This window comes from Meleagris gallopavo, chromosome 8 (assembly GCF_905368555.1).
Source record: "Meleagris gallopavo chromosome 8, MGAL_WU_HG_1.1, whole genome shotgun sequence".
Lineage (NCBI taxonomy): Eukaryota > Metazoa > Chordata > Aves > Galliformes > Phasianidae > Meleagris > Meleagris gallopavo.
The window spans coordinates 33,680,369-33,704,206 of record NC_139411.1 but is presented as its reverse complement, the minus strand read 5'-3'; the positions used below and the strand labels follow the sequence as shown (position 1 = coordinate 33,704,206).

The 23,838-nt window shown below is 41.4% G+C and overlaps 1 protein-coding gene across 1 annotated transcript; it reads right to left on the bottom strand.

Moving 5' to 3' along the window:
• Nucleotides 1-353: 353 nt before the first annotated feature.
• Nucleotides 354-23,016, bottom strand: GLRX3 (glutaredoxin 3). Its single transcript, XM_085229286.1, has 11 exons — nucleotides 22,861-23,016; nucleotides 17,549-17,657; nucleotides 15,081-15,155; nucleotides 14,309-14,510; nucleotides 7,816-7,988; nucleotides 7,652-7,713; nucleotides 4,838-4,895; nucleotides 3,243-3,295; nucleotides 2,218-2,257; nucleotides 2,043-2,135; nucleotides 354-631 (listed from the first exon to the last, which is right to left on the bottom strand). The coding sequence occupies exons 1-11, from the start codon at nucleotides 22,929-22,931 to the stop codon at nucleotides 581-583; spliced, it is 987 nt and encodes a 328-aa protein (XP_085085412.1). The 5' UTR covers nucleotides 22,932-23,016; the 3' UTR covers nucleotides 354-580.
• Nucleotides 23,017-23,838: the final 822 nt, after the last annotated feature.

Below are 23,838 nucleotides of genomic sequence, written 5' to 3'. Positions count from 1 at the left end.
CATGTCCAAAAGCTACGTTAAAATCGGTCTAATATCTGCGATTAACAATTCCTGTACCTGCTCAGATAATGAAGATGCATGTATGCAGCTGAAACCCATTAATAACATCTTCCTAATGACGCACTGGATTAAAGCTTCAACAGCATTTTTCTCACTCACTAGACGTGAAAACAATTATTAGCAGGGACAGAAAATTACTGAGTTCCATACCAGAGGCACTCCCATTAATATTTTCCTAATGATAGATGCAATTTAGCCCAATGTAATAGTGCAATAGACAATGCTGTCATTACTCGATTCTTAAACATCTAGATGCAATGAATACATTAGAAAGTGTAATAAACACCCCAAACTCCTCTAGCATTATATTTTAATTGAATTTGAAGACCTTGACACGTTTCTTTCTTCAGTGGAAACGCACTTTCACAGGTAGCAGGGTCTTGTGAAATACACAGAGTACATAAGAAGCCTTTATTTACTTCCGAGTGGTTCCACAGGGTTAAGTCATACATTGCTCCAATATAATCTATCAATGAGTAATTGTTCAAAGAACTTCAGTTCCCACTGCTGACCTTGGACATTAATTTTCTCCCTTCAGAATAGGCAGCAACTCGCCGTTTTCTCTGAGTTCCTGTGAAGACATACACCCAACAGTTAGTCACTGCATACATCCTGTGATCACAGCCACACCATTGCAGTAGGAGCAGCTTACAGATCAATTCAGTGAGTATTAGGGGGATGAAGCAGATGACCCACTAGAGGTCCCTCTAGACCAAGGCTCTTCGTAATGCTGTCTTTAAATTCTATTTTGTACCTACCAAGTCAAAGAGGAAACTTCTTTAGGGAGAAGATGAGTCCTCAAAATAATTGTTACCGACTTCACCAGGTAAATCCTCAAGTATATGCCCCCCAGATAGATCTAAGCATACACAGAATTTTCCACCCAAAACTCTTCCCACAAAATGGAAAAACAACTGCCATGCATTGACAGACCTTGTTAGTGTGTGTGCTAGTAACTAACAAGACAGGGAGAGATCTGCAAGTCATAACTAAGAGGTACTTGGCCATATCATCTGTGTGGTTTAACTCAAGTTCTAAGGCTAACTTATCAGACAGAAAAAAACATGAGATGGTTTTAAAATAACACATACTGTGGAGTACATATTCTTTTCCTAAATCTCAAGAGAAACAGCTCGATTTCAGTTTTATTCCATATTATGCTGTATAATAGAATGCATTTTAAAGGGCTGACAATATTCATTTACCCATACAATTTACTGTGAACCAGCAATGCAAACAGACAACTTAAATTTAAATGCCAGTGAGACGAGAATTCTGCAGCATCTCTGCAATGCCCAAGACTATACTTACTGATCACTGGAATCACCCACACACTTGTTAAATAAATAAAATTAAAGTAATCTATATAATTTAAGTAATACCAGTATTTTTAGAACTAAATGAGATTTATTGATTGCATCTTCCCAAGAGTTGCAGTGTCTGAGGAATTGGCTATAAAACATTCAGACAAGAATGGGCTCAAGAGTATTTGGGGTTTAGAACACTGTGGCTGCTGTTACAAAAATCAAAAACCACAGTAACAGATGCAGATCTATTTTTGTTGCTTCAGGCTCTGTTCAAACAGCTACAATAAACTTTACTTTTTTCTAGGAATGAGACTGTTTGCTCGGAAAAAATGTCTCACCCACCTTATTTGAGAAAAGCAATGTCAGAAGTAAAACAAAGAAGAAAACCCTGTAAAAATACACCTACAGGGTAAAAATGGTCTTTACAGTAACAGTAATTGACTGCTGTCAAGAAAATACATTTCACTGCTAAATCTTGGCATATGAGAATGCTAGAGATTTAGAGCTCCTTTCAAGGCTATGCTGAGCTAATGGAAGTCACAGCAAAAGCAGCCAAGCCATTCAGCCCCAAGATCATGGGCCACTACCAGGGATTTCTGTATGTTACAGGCAGAAAACATTTGTACAGTGTTAAACAAGCGGTAAGTTTACATCTCAAGGTTCTCCCACTCTTACCTTAACAATATCCAGCCCTCCAACAAGTTCACCTTTCACGTATAGCTGAGGATAAGTTGGCCAGTTTGAATAGGTTTTTAATCCTTGCCGCACCTAAGAGAAACAACTTTAAATGTGAGCTTCAACTTCGGTGAAAGTAACAATGAATTCCACAGCGATGGAAATACTTAATTACCTCTTCATCCTCCAGTATGTCAAACGTCTCATAATCAACACTAGAAAGAGAGGGAAAAAAAAAAAGAGATTGTAAAAGGAGGGAAGTCAGCTCTTTAGGCATGAAGAACTAACAAAGTCTAGTTCCATGGCCAGGTCTCACTGCACAGATAACAGCATAATGTGCCACAAAATGAAGCTGTGTGGTTGATGCTCTAATTGATCAAGTGTGTTCAAAGCAATTCCGTTCAGTATTAGCTTCAAAAAGACATACTTTGGAACTTTTTACTGAGGAGTCATCCAGCTATGGTTACTTCATGTATTATTTGCAAAAAAAAAAAAAAAGTCAGTGTAAATGTGAGTTCTGGCTGCTTTGTACTGAGCTGCCATTCTTCAATGGAGAAGAAGCTGGGAAGTATGTATGCAGATTCCTGCAGTGGATAGGGCCAATGACAAGGAATAGCAATCTGAATAACAACAACTTATTTCCACTGATATATACAGATATATACTGTGCATTGATATATACAGTTTTCTAGTTGTCTGTTATCTAAAAAGAAAAACCTCATCCTGACATCCAGTTATCAAGACAACCATTTAACCTCAAACTAGCAGTGCACCAAAACACGGGTTTATTCAAAGAAAGATCATACTCATCTCTCACTGCAGAAGGAACTGCTTTGAAGAAGAAAATTGAGACTATGTGAGAGGCTCCAAGATTAAGAAAACTGATCATGAGGGATTTCTAAGAGGAGCTGCTTATCAGAATGGAAGGATTTCTTTAATGTCAACAGCAAAATAAAAAGTTATCCACCGTTGCAATAAGCTGCTTAATCAGAACACAACACTCACTACCAAGTGGTGCTGAAGCAGTGTAATACTCAACCACATTTGACACTATGTCAAATGAAAGTAGCAGGGATTTATACTATGGGTCTTACACAGGGATACCTCTGAACAAAATAGCAACACCTTGGGAAGGTTTCCACTACTGTTTCTCCCCTAAAAACAGAACTAGCTTTCTAAATTAAATCAAAATTTACATACCCAGTATTGTTCATGATTTCTATAATTTGCTTGCTGAATCCACATTTTGCAGACTAGAAGGCAAAAAAAAAAAAACAACCACACATTAAAACATTTCTGCTATATTTGATCTTACAAATTCCAGCTCAAGTTACACTACAGCTGCTAGAAATTTGTTGCTAATGAGACCTTACTGAATAAGCAGTACCACTGATCCCTTAGATTAGTGCCACCCACTCTGACCTGCTGGCCATGCTTCTTCGTATGCAGCCCAGGTTACAGCTGGCTGTAGGGCTGTGAGGGCACACTGCTGGCTCATGTCCAGGCACCATCCAACAGCATCCCCAGGTCCTTTTTGGCAGGGCTGTGCTCTGTCCTTCCATTGCCCAGCTTCTACTGATAGTGGGATTGCTGTGACCCACGTGCAAGATCCTGCACTTGGCTTTACTGAACCTCATGAGATTCTCCTGGACCCACTGCATAGCCTAGGTTCCTCTGGATGGCATCACCACCACTGCTTCAGTGAGTCAGCACAACCCACAGGATTCCAGTGGCTATGAAACAGCTTAGAAAAACGCTCTCACAAGTATATTTTCTAAATAGATCTAGAAGGTTTAGGGAGCAAATGAGAAAATAAAACGGAAAGACAAATCACATGAATAAAATGAGTCCCCCCCATCTTTATCACTTCTAAAAGAAACACCTGCATACAACCAGTAACTATAATTATTGCTTAGAGCACACAGAGTACATTCCAATACTCCAATGAAAAGTTTAAGCTAGGTGCCAGTAAGTCATTTTGACAGGAAGAACTGCAGCATCCTCCTGTTCAATAGGGAACAATTTATCCCATGGTCATTTTGTTTGAGTATGCAACACAAAGAAGCAGACTGAACTTTAGTTGACAGTTATTTGCTACTACTTTAAACCTAATCGTTCACACTTATCTCTCTCTGATCACTACCTTTATTTCATTGAGAAAGGTAATTAATCTCAGCTCAAAGTCACCAGGCATACATCATTCCATGTGTGTTAGGAGTGATTATTTGTAGTATGTGGCATTATATTTTAGTCTCAAAAAAACATCTGGCAGGTTTTTTTTGTTTGTTTTCAAATGCAGTTGTTTCAAATGCATCATAAAAATCAGAGAAATTGAAAAGGATAGGGCACCCAATCCAATTAGGTCAAGAGAGGGAAATTCCTAAGAACATCTAGTCAAAGCTGAAGTGTCAAGAAGCAGACAAAGTGTATGCTCCAACTAGGACAGACATTAGCCACAGCATTCTGAACATCAGAAGAAAATCCGTTATCTGCAAACACAATCAATAAGCCCAGACCAAAACGACACACACACTTCTTCCATTCGTTCCTGTGTTGCAGATCAATTGACAGATGTCACCATAGTCAAGGAATTTCATGCCTGGTCTGTATAAGTGCAATCAGCATTTCAGGAATAAATATTGCAATCTGATAAAACACTGACTGCTCTTCTATTTCGTACAGAAGCACCAAATAAAAAGAAGATAAATAACTTCCCAGAACCACTGATTTTTATTAAGCAAGGGAACAAGGGAAAGAAGCTGCTTAAGTGTTGCAAAATACTTTGGTAATCTTACCTGTTTGTTTCCCTTCATAAAAAGCATTACAGGAGCTTTGTTTATCAAGCTTTTAAGCCTACAGGAAGGAGGGAGAAGGAAGACAAAACAGCTCAGTCATTATCCAGGTGGAAAGATAGCAACTTCTAGCTTTATCAAATGCGTTTAAAGCAGTGCTCTGAACACTTCCATTTACATTGTTTACAGTAACTTTAGTCAATAAGACTGAACAATCCTGTTACTTTTAAGCAATAATTTACATTTCTAGATTGCTCTTTAGGTATTAAGTAACAAAATTAGGAAAAACATAGGATATTCCTAACACAGTATCTTTATTTTGTAATCTATTGACTTGCACACACTGAATGCAACATAATGCTGCTTATTCTGCACGTAAGACAGTTCTGTAGAGTAAGAGCCATACACAGTGCCTGTAAGTCACACAAGCACCAAAGACAAGTCATTACTGAAATTCAGGGATGGTCCATTTTGCCTCACTGTGCCCTGGCTGCTTCTGGTTCACCCACATTACACAGCCTCAGTCTTTCCTTCTCCTTTTAGGAAATGTGCTCTGTGACAGTTGATGGAAAGAGCCAGCTAAGCCTCCTGTCCAGCTGTTTCCTGCTAACAGCATATTATCCTCTGCAGTACACATGGCAGGTGGCTATCTTCTCTAAAATGTCACTTTGCACTGCTCATGCAAAATGATCCCAGACCACAGAATCCAGGATCTCCCCGAAATAAAAAAAAAAAATCAAGTTCTGTTGGTGACCTACAGCATGTTTGCATACAAAGCTAAAACCAACCACTTTGCCATCCAAATTGCCTCTAGCATAAAGAACAACAGGTACACTAATGCTAGAGCAACTTTCTCTAGCAACAGATCTGCTCAGAGATAGCAGTGATTCCCAGAGTCCATTTTCCAGGCTGATTTCAAAAGAGGATGCACAGTTCACTGATGGGCAGAGATCAAGCACTGAGTAAAGGAATATAATTGAGTATTAAATTGATTTTACTACCAATTTCCTTCATTTAATTAAGTCTTAGTGTTCGACCAGGTAGCTCACAGGGTTTTTCTTATGAGCAACTGATAGCATGAGTGTAGTCTGAAAGAGATGTAAAGTGTCCCAAAGTTAAGTATGAGGTTAGCTACAAAGAATAATAAATGCATGTCACAGCACTGAGCTTCCCAGTTATCTCACAAGAACACAGCTCAGAAAAACACTGCATGACACTCTGCTAAAAAAAAAAAAAAAAACCAACAAACACCTACTAAATGATGAAGAACAAACCAGGCAATGAGGATCAGGTGCAATTCGTGGTACTTTTTTAGCCAGGTTGCCTTCAGGTCATTTCTACATCAACACTTGATAAAATTGAGGAAGACTTCACACAGCTGTTCAAAGGCTGATGCTGCTCCTTTACAGAGATGTTTGCTATACCAGTGACCCTGATACATTAAAACACATTAGGTAAGTGCAGGACACTGCAAATTAGCTTATCTGCCTCAAGACTAAGCAAAGCAGAAGTCAGATATGAATCAGATGAAGTTGCAAGCTATCCAAGCTTGCAGAAAGAATCAAGAGACTAGAGGAAGTTTCTTAGAATCAATTTTTAAAAAATAACACTGAAACAATGTAACTTCTAGTTATAATTTAATCTCAAGCTGCAAAAGGTCAGTTTTTTGTGGTCTCGGTGAGGCAATTTACAAATTACCCTACTAGAGCAACAATATGTGAACCTCTACCACATTTCAATTGAAAAGGGAATTCGAAACTATACAACTGTCCAAGTGCACCTTATTCATGCAACAAAATGGTTTGCATTAAATTAGCTCTCTGCTGGGATGAGAAGGGGAGAGAAGCAGAAGCAGTCTTATCTGGTGGTTTGCAAAGCTGGCTCTTATCCTCTTCAGACAACAAGTGGGAAATCTATGCTTACATATTTGCCTTCAAGGCACAGGCTGTCCTCCTGGTAAATCACCCTCAGTTTGCATGTTTTAACAGCACTATCCACACAAACTAGGAAAAAAAAAGCCACACATCCTAGCATCTTCTCCAACAGAAGGACCCCTCAGATGTCTGGAGCTGCACTGCCTGGGGCATGTCAGAATTTCAAACAGGTGCAAACCTTCAAATGGGAAGGTTAAAGGAGGACAAATTGGTTTCCAGATACTACATGTGATTCAGGATGCTGCATTTCCTACTGATGTAGCATATGTTCATGTGACCAAGGTGAGAGAAAACATGAACTGAAGGACATGAGCAATCAAGAAAAACGAGGAGAGAAACCTGAGGTTTTTTTCTTACATTAACATCATGAAGTTTATGGCAAATAAAGATAGTCTAAGTTATTAGTGTGCTCAGAGGAGGATTTTTGTAGTTATCTTCATAGAAGATTCTTATATCTACTAGAAGATTCTTATATCTACTATCATAAAACAATACAAATATAATTGCAAGCAAAGTCTATAAGAACAGCACAATTTCATACTTTTATACAGAAATGATGCTTACTACACAGAAAATAGAACATACTAAACAACTTGATGACAGCAGGAATGCTGCAATTAGAAGAAAACTTTGGGTTCTTGAGCAGTTTGATCTAATGGAAGGTGTTCCTGTCCACGTGAAGGAGTGTGGAACTAGATGGCCTTTAAAGATGATCTTCAGTCTTCCAAATTTAAACTATTCTGAGATCCTATGATTATGATCTGATAAAATCAAAAAGTACCAATTTGTACAGGATGTACATAAAAGTGTTCACCTGTCAAACTGAGAAGAGAGGACACCTCAAAAATTGACCCCCTGAAAATAATGACATAATACATCATACCTGTCCTCTAACTTCTGTGCCTTGGGACAGACTGTGTCCAGTTCTCCAGAAGCCTCAAGTTCCTAGGAAGACAGGGGAGGAGAAAAGCCAGATGTAAAACCAAAAGGACCCAAAACCATACGCTTCTCATAATTACCAGAACTAGAAATTTCTCAGTTTCTAACCTTGATAATATCAAGTCCACCTATTAGCTCTCCAGCTACATACAACTGTGGATAAGTTGGCCAATTAGAGTATGTTTTCAGCCCCTGACGAACTTCTTCATCAGAAAAAATATCAAAACTGCTAAATGAAATACCATGTTTGTTCAGAATCTCCACCATCTGTTTGCTGAAACCTGCAAAAAAAAAGGAATTATACAGAATTTTAAGCACGGTACTCCCATATCCATACTAAACTTTATTCAATAAAAATACACAATTCTCTATTAATAACCTCAGATGTTACAAAGGAGGAAAAAGCATATTTATTACTGGGATTACAAAGCCTAAGTAAATGGACAGCTTGCTAAGTCAGGAACTTCACTACATGCAGAGCCACCCAGTAACCTTCATACGTGAGCCTGTTGTTCCAACATACAACCAAAGCAATATTAAACGGCATCCCTTATTCTGCCTCCTCCAGTCCTTCTCCCTTCAGCTCCCAAAGAAAAGCTGCTCAATTCCTAGAAGAGCACCTTCAGCCGCCTTCATTTTATCCCTCTGCTTGCACATCGTTTTCTTTAACTGCTGTTTCTTCCTCCAGTTACTTATCTTCTGCACCAAAAGGAGATGAAGTTGACAAACAAGCAGGAATCAGGATTCAAACCTGCTTTATTTCACTGATTTGACTTAGAAACTTGGCTATAACAACACTGGGGCTTTTATTTTGTTTTTAATAGTTTTGCTTTGAGAGTTTATCCTTTCCTTCCTTCTGGCCTTTTTAAACCCTCCAGCCATGAGCACATTGTATTATTTTATTATCCCTGTGACACGTGTATGACTGAAGTGCTTTGTTTTCTTCTCAGGACATGAAGCCATGCTCTGATAGCACCTTTTCAAAAGAACATTAAGCACCGGCCATTACAATGCAAACATTCAGATATAACAAATATTTGCAGCCAACCAGAGAGGAATAAAGATGTCTCCCTTCTGAACCTAACAATATTTTTCCTAAGAAAATCACTTTATATGTAGAAAATCATATACATGACAGTTCTAGTATTCAAAAACTCATCCAAATCTTCTTAAGCTTGAAGAAAATCAACACAAAAATTCATTTTCCAAATAATTCTCTTATTAAAGTAAAACACCAAATCGATGTCTTTAAAAGATTCTTTTAAAAGCTGCTCTCCATTAAAATTCTTCAAAGTTATTTTAAAACAGAACAGAGTCACACTACCCAGGCCGTATCCTTCACATCAACAGGTCCATTCTTTACAGGCTATTTTGAAAAAAAATAAAAATAAAAAAATCTTAGAAATGGATGCTCAAAGCCATCACCATCCACTTAACACTTCCACTATACAGAGCCCAGGTTGCTCTGCAGCAGATACCAGCCCAGCAGATGTTTTCCCCTCATCCCTGGAGGCATCCAAGGCCAGGCTGGATGTGGCTCTGGGCAGCCTGGGCTGCTGTTGGTGACCTGCACACAGCAGGGGGTTGGAACTGGATGAGCACCGTGCTCCTTTGCAACCCAGACCATTCTACAGTTCTGTGATTCATTCTGTGGATATTTACTTCATAAAGAAAATGGATGAGAAGACAACTGCAGTAATTACAGCACAAGGATGCCCAGCACTTGATCGTTAGGACTGATGATCAAAACTCCATTCACAACCCCACTGTTTCTCTGTTTGCCCTGCTATGAGAACTGCTAAATGCAGAACAACAACACTGAAATGCTCTGCAGCTCTGCTTCCGTGGTCTTTATCCTAAATATTCCAACACCTCCTGCAGTTGCTCCCATGCTCATCCCTTCTAATGACATACATTATCCTACATAACTTGCAGGGCTTGCTAAAGTGATCCACGAGAATTTGCCCATAAAACACTATGATGATAATGCATGTTTTATATCTTTGCCAACACTCTCTGCTTCGGAGTCAAACGCCCTTGCAATTCCACCAATTCCCTAAAACAACTCCAACAAACGCTGTGCAGACAAATGAAAACCTCTACACAAGTGTTAAATAAAAGACAATGCTTAAAGGCTTTAATAAAGGAAAAAAAAGAAATAAAGAAGCTTTAAATGGGAAAAAAGAATCAGAGGGCCATACAGAAGTAACCTTTGATTTCAGCTCACACGACCACCTATTAGTTTTTGAAATATGGATTTTTTGCTATAGCTTTCTGCAGTTTCCACCATCTAGAATTTATTGAGATATGAAATAGCAGTGTTTATATGTATGGCATCTAAGTTGCTTTTCTTTCTACAACTGAAGTGTTAAGTTCATGTACAGCCTGAAGTAAAACACAGATTCTGATTTTTTTTTTTCCCCCCCATCCATCTGGGAGTTCATTAGTAAACAGCTGAAGGCCGACTGCTGATGGTTATTCCATCACCAATGCATTAACTCATTTCTGCTGTAAGAGACGGGGCAGGGGGGAGCTTTATTTTAGCTGTAGGCAATTGCATGCAAACTAGAAAGATTGATTGGTTGTGTTTCATTTTGAAGGGTTATGGTAGCAGCCTAGAAGTGCTATGCTTGGGGACAAAGTGTCAGAACAGCTTTAGTTTCCTAAGAAAAGATTGAGGCTGAATTTCTGAAGAAATACAACACGAGCATCGCGAGTAATAATTAAACTGCAAACAAAACACTTTAAGCAATTATCTGGAAAAATCACAAGTGCCACTCCAGCTACTGCAGTGATAAAAACAGCCTGAATAAACGGCTTCATCAATGAAGCAAACATACTTCCACAGGCCAGAAGGATCTGATGAAACAACACAACGCACACAGCAATCGCACACAGCTGCCAATAAGCACTCAGCCTTGCTTTACACTATGCTTAGCTGGCTTTTCCAGTGAGGAGATCACAAACTACAGAAGACCTCAAAAATCCACTGATGGATAGGGATCCCAACTGCTCACCAACGGCATGGAAGACATCTGCTCTATTCTTTGTATCAAACTGATTTACATCGCAAGAGTCTTCTTTCAACAGGCACAGCTCCTTTTATTCAATTATATTTATATTCTTCCTACTGCTCTTGGAGTAGATCTGTATTATCTTTGTCAAAGTGTTACATTACCTCACCTTGAAAAAGGCTTTGTCTACTGCAGGATGTGAAAGCCAACTTACTGACATCTCCCAGGAGCTATCAAAGCAGTCTAAAGCAAGTATAATATTTAATTACAAAATTAAGAGCTGTAAGTTCAGATTATTTTCTATCGCACTACGTTTTAATACATACATTTATTTAGTGCATTTTTCAGGTATGAAGAAATACCTACTTTATCATGTTAATACAAGGCAAGTGAGCCCGCGTTATGCCCTTAATCTGCTTTCCATGCTGGGTTGATACCAAAGCAGCAACCCTTAGCTTTGATGTCCAGAAATGCCTTTTTGCTTCGTGCTTCCGTGTTTTTCATTTAGCCTTGCAACTCTCCCACCAATAACTTTAACACACAAAAATCCACAAAGGGCCTTCCTTCTCCCTGCCCAAAAGATCTGCCTGGCATTCTGCTCACTGCCCTCTGGGAAACCACTTCTTCATCCAGCAACACCAGCACAGCAGGTCCACTTGCAGCACTGCTACATCTGCACCCAACACAGCTAAATCCAAAGCTCACATCTGAATAACAGAGGCTGCAGGAATGTAGGCACAAATATATGGAGCTCATCAGAGCAGTGCCCTATTACATACTTATTGTAGGATGTACCAACAGTTGCATTTCACAGATCTACTCCAGAATGAGCCAAAATTCCAATTCCTAAAGAAAACAATCTACAATTCCTATGAGCACATCAGCTTGCAAGCACTTGTAGTTACATCATTACACAGCACAGAACTACAGATACATAGATGCAACTTCATCAGCTCACACACACAACCCCTAGAATCCCAAACACACAATAGCACCATGAGCGTGGAAGCACTGAAATCTGGGGTTATCCCTCAAACTGTTCCTGCTGAAGTGATTCTGGCACTTGTTAACGCAGTGAAAAGAACCAACAGACTTGAAACTGGAAAGGGATAAAGAGGAAAAGCAGACTGTGCAAATAGGAATATAGTAGAAGTCTGACTCAGCTTGGGATGCCTCTTTATGTACAGGACTACACGCACTTGTCCCTCTACAACCTTCTTACAGCAACAAATGGTAAAGTAGCATGCAAACATTTAACAGCAGCTGGAATGCTGTGTAGGCACTGTGTGCAGAGGCACACAGTAAGAAAAGAGGCAAACAAGCCATACAAATACTGGGCTGAGCTGCCAGGCTGCTCCTGCCCTGCCCAGCAGCACCCATCTCTGCAGCACCCAGCCCAGGCTGACACACACCTGACATGTCACTACTTCTCTTTCAAATATCATCTCCTGACTTTTACATACAAGTTTTCCTTCTCAAAAAAAGGCACCAAACACTGTATTAAACTCCCTCCAATTACCAGCATTTGACAGACAGTTCTCCTGCCCAACGCACACAGTGTCAGCTTCTCCCTGTAATTCCATCCCAATAGGCCCAAGCAGTAGATCCACTGTCACTGCCACTCTGCTCAGCTCCCTCGTCTGTCAAGCACAGGTCGTGACCTAGAGCTACCTGAACTTAATGAAAAGACTCTTATTTACTCTATGGAGCCAATCCTCAATTTCAATAAGCAGTGCTACGACACATCTCCTGAAATACAGATAGCTATCCTGTAACATCCTGCCTGCACAGACACAATGCAAAACGGCAGAAGCTGTTTTGAAAGTCACATAGCAGAGGTCTGTATTACCTTCACCAAATCAGTGTGCTCCAATTTGCATCTTTCCACATTTATGTAAACAGACAGTGTAAGTGAAGTCGGTTTCTTTTAGGTACTTGCACAGAATTGTACACAGTTTTTCTCTTCAGTTTCTGGACACAGACCAATGGAACATGCAAGAAATGCTAGGGGCATATCTGCATTTGAAACTTGTTAGCTAAATCTAATACTTAAACCATTGTGAGATCTTCCACGTGTGGAGGATAAGCAGCATTAACACAGGACAAGGATGTCTGGCAGCTGATAGCACATCCCTAACTCACCACGCCGTGCCACCAGCTCAGATCAATTTGTGGGCTCCTGACTGGATAGGAGAAGCACTGATGTGCCTCTGGGCAGCACGTGTTGAACACTTACCAACCACAGCAGGGGTGGAGAGTTTCATGTAACGATTTAAGCAGTTGTCTCTTTATTGGTTCTGTAAATATTTGCTCATTGCCAGCAGCTCAGCCTGTAAGGAGTTACTGTTTCTAGTTCTTTTCTGATTTTCCTGTTACACTTGTAAATTCCTTCACCTTTTTGGCCCTGCAATATAGTTAGCACGACTTGCCTTACAGGAGGCAGGCGCACATAGCAAAGGAATCTAATCTTAGACATCTCAGCATCAGCTGCTTCACAAAACGAACTGTAGACATTGCAATATTTTATCTCTAGACCAATATGGTGAGAGAATGGAGACAAGTCAGTGCAAGCTTCCCCCCTCCAATTGTTCTAACCTTTTGGTTTTATAATTTTATAATTAAAACATATTGCCACCAATCTCTGAATAATACAGTCTCAGTCTTCAAACTTCAAATATCTGGGAGATAAGTGATGACAATGGTTATCTTCCCACACTGCATTTTGCTCTTTGGCATTGCTTGTTGGTTTTTTTGTTTGTTTGTTTGTTTTGGAGGGTGTTGGATTTTTTTTTTTCCTCCCCCAATATGGGATATAGGGGTTAGGGAGTAGTTATGCATGAAAACAACAGCACAAAAACTAAAATTTGAAAATTCACTAAGGTATGAAAGAAAAACACTGGTGGGTTAGAAGCTGACTGACAACCTAAAACAAACTGAAGCTGTTACCCTGAGACCTGTCCCCAGAAGGCAGGCCAGGCAAAGCATCAGCACTGTGCAGCAACTTCTTGAGACCACCTGAGTAGAAGGACAGCAGCTTCACAGCACCTAACCTTGCTTTTTAATATTTGTTTATCTCCTTTCCTACAGATAAACACTTCAAGTCAGCTGGGAATCAAGTGCTCTTAATTCGTGCTCACAGTTTATAGAACTAGGTTTAAGTAAAACCCTTTCCACTGTAGCAGAGTCATACTACTGTCTTTCAGTTTTACCAGCTAGTGTAGCTTAGGTTTCTTTATGCAAAATGGCAACAGTGATTCTGTCAGTTAATTCTTGTTATTCCCTGAATTGAATTAAACTCTTCAGACTATCTGACATTTAACAGGTGAAACGATGCACAAAATACATAGTGATTGAACATGAGGAATGTTTAAGGGTAGCACTGCACATATTCTTCAGACAGTACCTAATCTTTGTGATGCCATTTCCAACACTGAAGCAAACACACAGCAATTCTTTAGCTGTAGAGAAGCAAGGACCTCTATTAATGCTTTTAAGTATGCAAGATACCATTGGGATGTAACTCCAAATCTTAAAGTAGCCTAAAAACAGCACTGCCACATCGAACACGAACTTCAGAAAATCCTTACCACAGCGAGGTTCTTTTGGAGACCCTTTCATAAACAGCATGCAAGGAGCAGCATTGATGAGTTTCTTCAGACGAACATTAAGATCTTCCTTTGCACTGTCATTAGAGCCAGCAGGAACAGAAGTGCTGGACGCATGGCGCTGGACTTTTTTGGTCAGCTCTGGGGCATGAGCACCATCTAATCTGTCAACTTTCTGGGAGTTCTAAGGAAGCCAAAATACAGGCTCATGTTAAAGGATTACATTCAGAATGTGTACTGTCCCAAAAAATAGTAAAACCACCACATAAAATACAGGTTTTTGGATTAGGGCTGGCTACAAGATCAATGCACTTAGTTGCAGCACACTCAAGACCCATATTGTTCTGTTAGCTAGCTACTCTTCATGCTAGCTTATATTAAAAGAATGATAGGGAAGTATTAAGAATTTTAACATCACAGGTAAATGAACCCCATAGAGACTTGTCATTACTACCAAAAGACTCTTGAGTTTCTTTCTTTTATGTCATGTTGTAGCACTACAGCTAGAGAATATTACTAAAGAAGTATGACAGCTAACAGAAAAACTTGTTAAGAACTCCAAAGCAATTAAGAAATCCCTGAAAAATTACACATAAAAATGCATACAGAAATGATTCTTAGATTCCTCTGGATAGGTTAGATCAGACACACAAATGTTTCTTCACTGAGTTTTTACCAAGTTTCTGCTCTCCTAGCAGCATAAAAAAATATACATATTAAAAGCTCATTTTCTTTTAAACCTATCTTCTCTTACCTTAAAGAATAAGAACGTTGGAACAGAACTAATTTCGTATTTTTCAGACACTTCAGGCACAGCTTCAGCTTCCAGCTGGAAAACAGCAACAAAGAGAGAGAAAAAAAAAATAGTTTTTTTATTTTCATAATCTTCTTTCAAGTTTGATTGTGGATGTCAAACCTGTCTAAGACGTTCTTAGAGATGTTTTATACATTTAAAAAGGAATTTGACGCCGAAGTTTGTGACATATTTGCATTTAAATGAGACTCACTGGTGTGTCATCCACTGAGCCTACAGTGTCAAAACAGGTTCAGAGGTTTTTATTTTGTTGCACATTTCAAGAGATGCCTGGAGGCTGTGAGGAAAATTTTTGGTGCACTGGTGACCTAGTAAATTTTCAATCATATGCAGCTACTACTATATTGAAATCCATAAATCATTGACCCCAGTTATGTCATGATTACAGTGCTTATTTTCTGCCCACAGCAATTCTTGCTGTTTGCTCTATTGACTAATTTCAAGGGGCAGTACATCACGAGTGACTTTTGCAGCCTTCTGCAAATTACGAAGCAAAAAGGAGTGTTTCTTCAATAAGCTACTGATGCCTACTAAATTTTGTTTTTAACTCCTACAATGCTACTGAGTACTGAGTGCAAAGCTTGTTTACATTATTGGTTCTAATTTTATTCAGCCTTCAGAGACATGCCTTGAAATTATACAAGCTAGTTAATTCACTATAAAAACATACCTTTTAACTGACTTAAATTGATGATTTCCTATGTATGGGCTAAAAGCTTACTGGAGTGACAAGTTACAGTACAGGACTGTTTAAGACACTTGCTCTACAGCAACTGCAGAGTTAATGGTAAAGAAAAAACAAGTGTTAATAGATATGTTTCAAGGAGAAATCTGTGATCCAGCATCTAGAAGAAAAAGCCTTTCAGTGTTATTCCACAATTCATACAGTGACAATTCAGGAACAAGCACTGAGAGCTACTGAACAGCTCACAACTGCCCACACATCTGTCCTCACTGAGCTGTTTTAGAGTGAGAACTGTCAGCTATTTCAACTGAATGCAGCAAACCTTTTAGTTTTTGAGCATTACAACACATTTTGATTCACTCTAGCTCAGCAGGCTCTTAAGGAACTTCCTCAACGCAGAAGCAACTCAATGGAGTAACTCAGAACTGTGAGCTGAAAATTGTAAATAGATTCTAATTAGCTATTGTCTTTTAAGTGGCAAATGATTAAATGTCATTTCCATAACAGTAATTTTCTTTTTCAGTAAAGTTGCCTATTTACCCAGCTACTTGTTTCCCAGTCTGGTGGAGTCACACACACATATTTCACATTTCAATAACTTGCTCATCTTGGTATCTCTTCTCAAAAGACTTTTTCTAACAGTTTCTCAATACAAAACAACTTAACCAAGGCAAGGATCTTAGAACTAGGATGGGCAGCAACTAAACTGAGGAATTACATTTGAAAACATTTCAGCAATTACTGTCAGTTCTGAAGATCATCTCCTCATGACTCACTCTACTCTAAAGCACCATGGGTTCTAACTGGCAGGGCACTGCCCTGCTCTTGGTTAGCTATCCAGAACCATCTATTGAGCTAACAGGCTCTTGCCTGGGAAAAGTCCAATCCTAGCTACTCTGGAACACAGAAATTGCACAGAGTTGGCTGTTCCATTACTCCCTGCCTCCATAATCATACAAGCACCTCATTAACAAGAAAAAGCTGTTCTAAAATAAAAAGCATGCTGCTGAAGTTCATTCATTTTCCCTTCCACATTGCCTCTCTAGGATGTGCAGAAGATGTCACAAGTATTCAGCAGCTCATTGATGTATCAAGCACTTGGTGCTAACACTATCCTCATCTCAGAGTGACAATGTTGCAGAAACATAAACTGAATCCCCTTTAAACATCAAGAAGATTGTTGTTCTTTTCTTCTGAAGCACCACACAGAAAACTAAGTAATGTATCTATAATTCTAGATCTACATGGCTATTATCACGAGAACAAACAAAACCTGTAGCATGTTTCAAAAGGGCACTGTTTCTAAATTAACCTGAAATCCACAGATAAATAATCACACTAAAAATATGGCTGTACACAGAAAGGAAGGACTGAGATGCTGCTGGCATCTCAATTTAAAAGCTTATTTGTTAGATAAGGAGCTAACAGAAGACATCTCTTCATTGTATTTTAGTAAGCTTATTTTTTTTTTTCTTCCTTTAAGTACTAAGATAAATGAAGGTGCTGTCTATGGAGTATAAAGTTTGGAAAGAAGAACTTAAAACTTTTATCCGACACATTTTTTTGATGCATCTTTTTCATATATTCAACTCTGCCTTCAAACAAGTCAAAGCAGATCTTCAAAGCCAGCTGCACTCACACTCTGTGACATGCCATTCACACATCAAACAGCAGCTCTCCTCTGTTCCCCAACACCTTCAGCTGCCCGGCCTTGAGGACTTACCTGCACAAACGTAACCTGCGTGTGTTCCTTTGCTAGAGTGGCCATAACCTCATTCATCTGTGCACACTGGGGAGCCCATGGTGCCCAGAAGTGGACAACTACAAGTGCTCTATTAAAAGAAAGAAAGAAAGAAAAAAAAATGTAACAGCATTTACATTTAAATAACAATTATGCACTACAGAGGTTTCATTTGTCACAGACACACTTACACAAACCCACGTCTTCCTGGGAAGAAAACTGAATAAGTGAAACTAGGAACATTTTTCTACGACTTACAGAGAGAACAACTTCACTGCTTTTTCAGGAAACAGATCAACAGCCAACACTTCTGTTAAGGCAACGCAGAAGAAAGAAAAACGTCAGAGTCACAGAATGGCCTGGACTGAAAAGGACCACTATGATCACCTAGTGTCAACCCCCTGCTATGTGCAGGGCTGCCAACCACTAGTCATGTACTTTGATAGTAAAGAATCATGCTATAGGAATGTCAGACAGGAAAAAGAATGAGCAGAAAGACTGGAGATGGGGTGAAGCTAGAGGAAGCTGACCTGAAACACATGAAGGCCAAGCACTCGGAATCCATCCTGGAGCTGCAACTGCCCCAACCTCCAGCCAGGCATGTCAGCCCTCGACCCTGCACCTCCAACCACACAAATCACCCCTCAGCCCTGAGCCCCAGCTCAGCAATTTCACCATAGCCTTCTCTCCTCCCAGTGCCGTTGCCTTGCTGCCTCTTTGCTTTCCCACCAGAGAAAAACAATTCCTTTTATTAAAGCAACTGGGACTTTGCTAAAACGCTGTATTCTTATGCTGAAATGCCTCTGAACGCTTCAACTTCTCATTCCTCTTCAAGGTTTCCTTGAATCACAGAATCCTTAGAGTTGGAAGAGAGCTCTGAGAGCCATCCAGTCCAACTCCCCTGCAGTGAACCAGGATACCAAGGCCTGATCCAGCCTGACCTTGAAAGTCTCCAGAGAGCATCCACCATATCTGTGTGCAGCCTGTTCCAGTGCCTCACCGCCCTCTCTGTGAAAGACTTTTCCCTTATATCTAACCTAAATCTCGCCTCTTTGAGCTTGAAGCCATTTCCCCTTGTTCTATCACCACAGTCCCTGCTAAAGAGTCTGTCCTCTTCTTTCCTGAAGCTCCCTTCAGTACTGACAGGTCACTCTCAGGTCACTTTGCAGCCTTCTCCTCCTCAGGCTGCACAGCCCCAGCTCTCTCAGCCTGTCCTCACAGGAGAGATGTTCCATCCCTTGGTTCATTTTTGTGGCCCTCCTCTGGACACACTCCTACAGCTCCATGTCTCTCCTGTATTGAGATCTCCACATTTGAACACACTGCTCCAGCTGAGGCCCCACCAGCACAGAGCAGAAGGGTAGGATCACCTCCCTGACCTGCTGACCACTCTTCTTTTGAAACTGCCCAGCACACGAGTGCCTTCCTGGGCTGTGAGGACACAGTACTGGCTCACATGCAGCTTCCCATCCACTCTTTGGTATCAATCAAGCACAGCATTTAAAGGTTAGTCAGGTGTGTGAACAGAGATCCCATCAAATCAGGTACCAAGTCCCACTTCTCATGAGCTTAACCCAGCAGGCTCTGATGACTGTGACAACACATTTGCATTTCATTTTCAACTCTGGTTGATGCCCTACGAGCCATTTTAGTGCCTTTCACCACCAAACAATGGAAGCTCACTCTAAATTTCCATTGTCTTGCATGCAGGACAGCGCTGGTACAGGAACAGAACCTGTGTTACCTGAGCACATCCTCTGAATACAGAGCTAAGACCAACTCACATGCAGAACCACTGACTTCAAAATGAACCTCATTTTCCAAAGCAATTCAAGGAAACCTCGGTAGCAATACAATAGGATATATAATAGGATGTATTCTACCAGCCCTGCAAGCTGAAAGGCGAGCTTGGGAGCAGCTGTGCTGCCTGCCCTGGCCACCAGCTCCTCCAGCACCTTTGTGCCACTCCATGCCTGAGCACAGCTTCTGCATTTCACTTCCCACACCTGATTCCAGCACTGAAATCCCATTAAAGGCTTGCTTTAATGACTTACTCTTTACTTGTAAATGCAATTTGACAGAGCTTGTTTCTCTAAAAAACTCAGATCACGTGTCACTGCTCAAAGGTCATTCTGAAACTCATTAATTCTGAAACTCTGTTTCAGCATGCAAACATGTAATGCTCTTTTGGATGGAGTTCTGTCTAGAGAGCAAAAGCAGCAGCAGGGAACAGCAGGGGACAGCACAGGCAGCTCGTGCAGCAGTTCTCTCTCCTCAGAGCAGAGTTCTTCCAAAACCTCCACAGCTGTCAGCTCCTGTGGCCGCACTTTGGTGAGAACTGAGCCAACGGAGCCCAACGCTGCACAGCACGTGCTGCAGTCAATTTTTTTTTGTTGATAAATTCATCCTGTATTTAATTACACTGCCCTCTCAGTACCAGGGTGTTATAAACAAAGCTTGAAAAAAAATGCAAAAGTAATTTAAAATAGTAAGTAAGGAGGAAAATCAAGAGTTAATGAAATGAAGCACATCAATAGTTCTAAGCAAAGCATTTCCCTAGGTCCAGCCAGGATATTCCTTCAGACATTACCACTACCAAGAAAAAGAGGATGGTAACAAATAGTGATAGCTTCTTCAGAAGCTTCTCTTCCTGTATAACTTCATACTTCCTTTAAGAAACTTTTGCTTTCCTGCTTCATTATTTAAGTGAATATTTAAAAATATAGTGACATCATTAATTTTCAATTTCATTTTGATAATCTAAACGTAGAAAGTATATTAATATATAACTTCTAATATCATCCAGAAATGATACAATTTAAAAAAAAATAAATTCTATGATTTATCACCAAGTCCAACCATCACTCCATCACCATGTTATGTTGTTAACAAAAGTTTGGGTCTGTGGTTTCTTAGCAGGAAAAACAAAAAAAAAAAAAACCAAGTATTTCAAGCCAAACAGAGGAAGATAACTGTCAGTACTATCAACTCAATGAAGAGCCAAAAAAAGTACATGTTAAATAATTAAAACTATTAAAGTTCTGGGGTTGTAGGCAATGACAGAACTACTGGTGATTTTTTTTTTTTCTGCTGAGAATAACTTCAAAATATTGAATTTGCTCCTGAAAATATTTGCATTCCAGCCTGTGTATACACATAGAAGCACAGGTGTGTGAGAGTGGAATTCCCTGCCACATCCCCACTCAGCCCCTCTGCTGAAGGGTAATTCCAGAAAGAATTGGAAGTTGCTCATCAGGTTTCAAAGACTCTCCTTTCTTTCTCCCATAATCCTAGAATGGCTTGGGTTGAAAAGGCCCACAATGATCATCAGTCCCAACCCCCTGCTATGTGCAGGTCACCAACCAGCAGCCCAGGCTGCCCAGAGCCACATCCAGCCTGGCCTTGAATGCCTGCAGGGATGGGGCATCCACAGCCTCCTTGGGCAACCTGTTCCAGTGCCTCACCTCCCTCTGGTGAAAAACTTCCTTCTAAAATAATCAAAGCTTCTCAACGTTTCTTTAAGCTGTCATTAAGAACCTGAGGCTGGTAATTTCATTATCCTACACCAGCAATTTCTTCAGTTTTTTCTCCTTCCATGTTTAAAGGCTGCTGATAACTCAGCAGCTAAATAGCATAGAAATGTTATTGACACAGCAACTTCTTTTAACACACCACACCAAATCCACTTAGATACAGACAGGTAATGAATTAAAGATGTTACAACAGCCCCACGCCTCTGCCTCCACTGAACAAGTGAAGCACATCACCAAACCTGTCCTTCAAGAAGGCTCCCAAAGCCCTGTTCATCTTTGCCACTAACAGACAGCAGCTCCTCCATGCCAAAGCCAACACACGGTACTGAAGGACGAGCACGTAGGCCTTCCAACTCAGGACTGCCACTGAGTGGTTTGAGTTGGCAGGGACCTCCGAAGGCCACCTGGTCTGATCCCCTGCAATGCACAGGGAACACCCACAGCTCCATCAGTGTTCCACATTTGAACACGCTGCTCCAGCTGAGGCCCCACCAGCACAGAGCAGAAGGGTAGGATCACCTCCCTGACCTGCTGACCACTCTTCTTTTGATGCTGCCCAGCACACGAGTGCCTTCCTGGGCTGTGAGGACACAGTACTGGCTCACATGCAGCTTCCCATCCACTCTTTGGTATCAATCAAGCACAGCATTTAAAGGTTAGTCAGGTGTGTGAACAGAGATCTCATCAAATCAGGTACCACGTCCTACTTCTCATGAGCTTAACCCAGCAGGCTCTGATGATTGTGACAACACATTTGCATTTCATTTTCAACTCCGGTGGTTTCAACTCTTTCCCTAAGTCAAATACCCCAGATAACAGGAGATCAAGAATACAAACATATACTGTTTCTAATCTACCTGGACACAAGAATCAGCAGATTGATGCCCTACGAGCCATTTTAGTGCCTTTCACCACCAAACAATGGGAAGCTCACTCTAGATTTCCATTGTCTTGCATGCAGGACAGCGCTGGTACAGGAACAGAACCTGTGTTCCCTGAGCACATCCTCTGAATACAGAGCTAAGACCAACTCACATGCAGAACCACTGACTGGAAAAACCTCATTTTCCAAAGCAATTCTAGGAAACATCGGTGGCAATACAATAGGATATATAATAGGGTGTATTCTACCAGGCCTGCAAGCTGAAAGGCGAGCTTGAGAGCAGCTATGCTGCCTGCCCTGGCCACCAGCTCCTCCAGCACCTTTGTGCCACTCCATGCCTGAGCACAGCTTCTGCATTTCACTTCCCACACCTGATTCCCACTAAAGGCTTGTTTTAATGACTTACTCTTTACTTGTAAATGCAATTTGACAGAGCTTGCTTCTCTAAAAAAACTCAGATCACGTCTGAGTCAAAGGTCAAACTGCTCAAAGGTCATACTGAAACTCATTAATTCTGAAACTCTGTTTCAGCATGCAAACATGTAATGCTCTTTTGGATGGAGTTCTGTCTAGAGAGCAAAAGCAGCAGCAGGGAACAGCAGGGGACAGCACAGGCAGCTCGTGCAGCAGTTCTCTCTCCTCAGAGCAGAGTTCTTCCAAAACCTCCACAGCTGTCAGCTCCCGTGGCCGCACTTTGGTGAGAACTGAGCCAACGGAGCCCAACGCTGCACAGCACGTGCTGCACGCCCAGCCCGAGGCCTATATCTCGCCCCCCCCGAGGCCGCACCACAGCGCCTGCCGCTCCACCCACCCTATCCGCCGAGCCTCCCGCTCCCTCAGCCCGCAGGACGCCGCCCCGCAGCCCAGCCGAGCCTCACCGCTCCTTCTGCTGCAGCAGCCGCTGGAACTGCTCTGCGGATCCCGCCGTCGCCACCTCCCCCGCCGCCATGGTCGCGCCGCAGGAAGGAGGAGCGACGCGGGGTCACGTGGGAGCGACGGCCGCGCAGGCGCAGACGGGGCCGCGCTGCTCGCGCAGGTGCTGCCCGCCCCTCTGCGCATGCGCCGCGGGGCTGAGGAGGCGGTGGCGGGAAGGGCGGCCGTCAGTCAGAGGCGTCAGTCAGTCAGAGCCGCGGGGCGGAGCTGCGCGCTGCGCCCCTCTGAGAGGCTTTAAAGCCAAAGCTCGCTTTCAGCCAGCGGTGTGTCTAAATGTGGAAATGACCGATATCCGTAAATGGTCCTTGCATATGAAGCGGTTCTGAGGTTAAGGCCACTGAAAAATCTCGTATGCCTTTATCTTGATGTTGTTAAAAAGACGCTCACAAAGCTTCCCATGCTGTTCTCATCATGGGAGAAAGAAATGGATAAGAAATGTGGTCCTTCAAAATGAACACCTTCCTCTGTAGCCTGCGTCAACCACATCCACGTCAGATAATTTAAAGCCTCGCTCCTTAATAAGGTTGGCGAGGCATTTTCAAGGTTCATTTGGAAGGTAGAAACAAGGATTGCTGTTACAAATGTATGGCCCCATTGAGACGCCGGAGACCTAAATCTCCCTAACACGAGGCTATATTTCTGGGCATCCCATATGGAGTACTTGGCAGCACGGTCCCAGGGAAACCCAGGGCTTCAACGACTCCAGATTGAACAACAGGCAGCAGTCCAAATTAATCTGGCAGGGCTCCCACAGTGCCCAGTTGATCTACTGCTCACCTCCAGTTGCAAAGGACTTGGTTAACAGAGGAGATGTGCAAGTCTGGGAGCCACAAAAAAGAGAGAGATGGTGCTGCTCACATTGCTGGCCCTGCCTGAGAAAGTTATTTTGCAAAAGAATGGCTTTACATGTGCTAATTACCTTA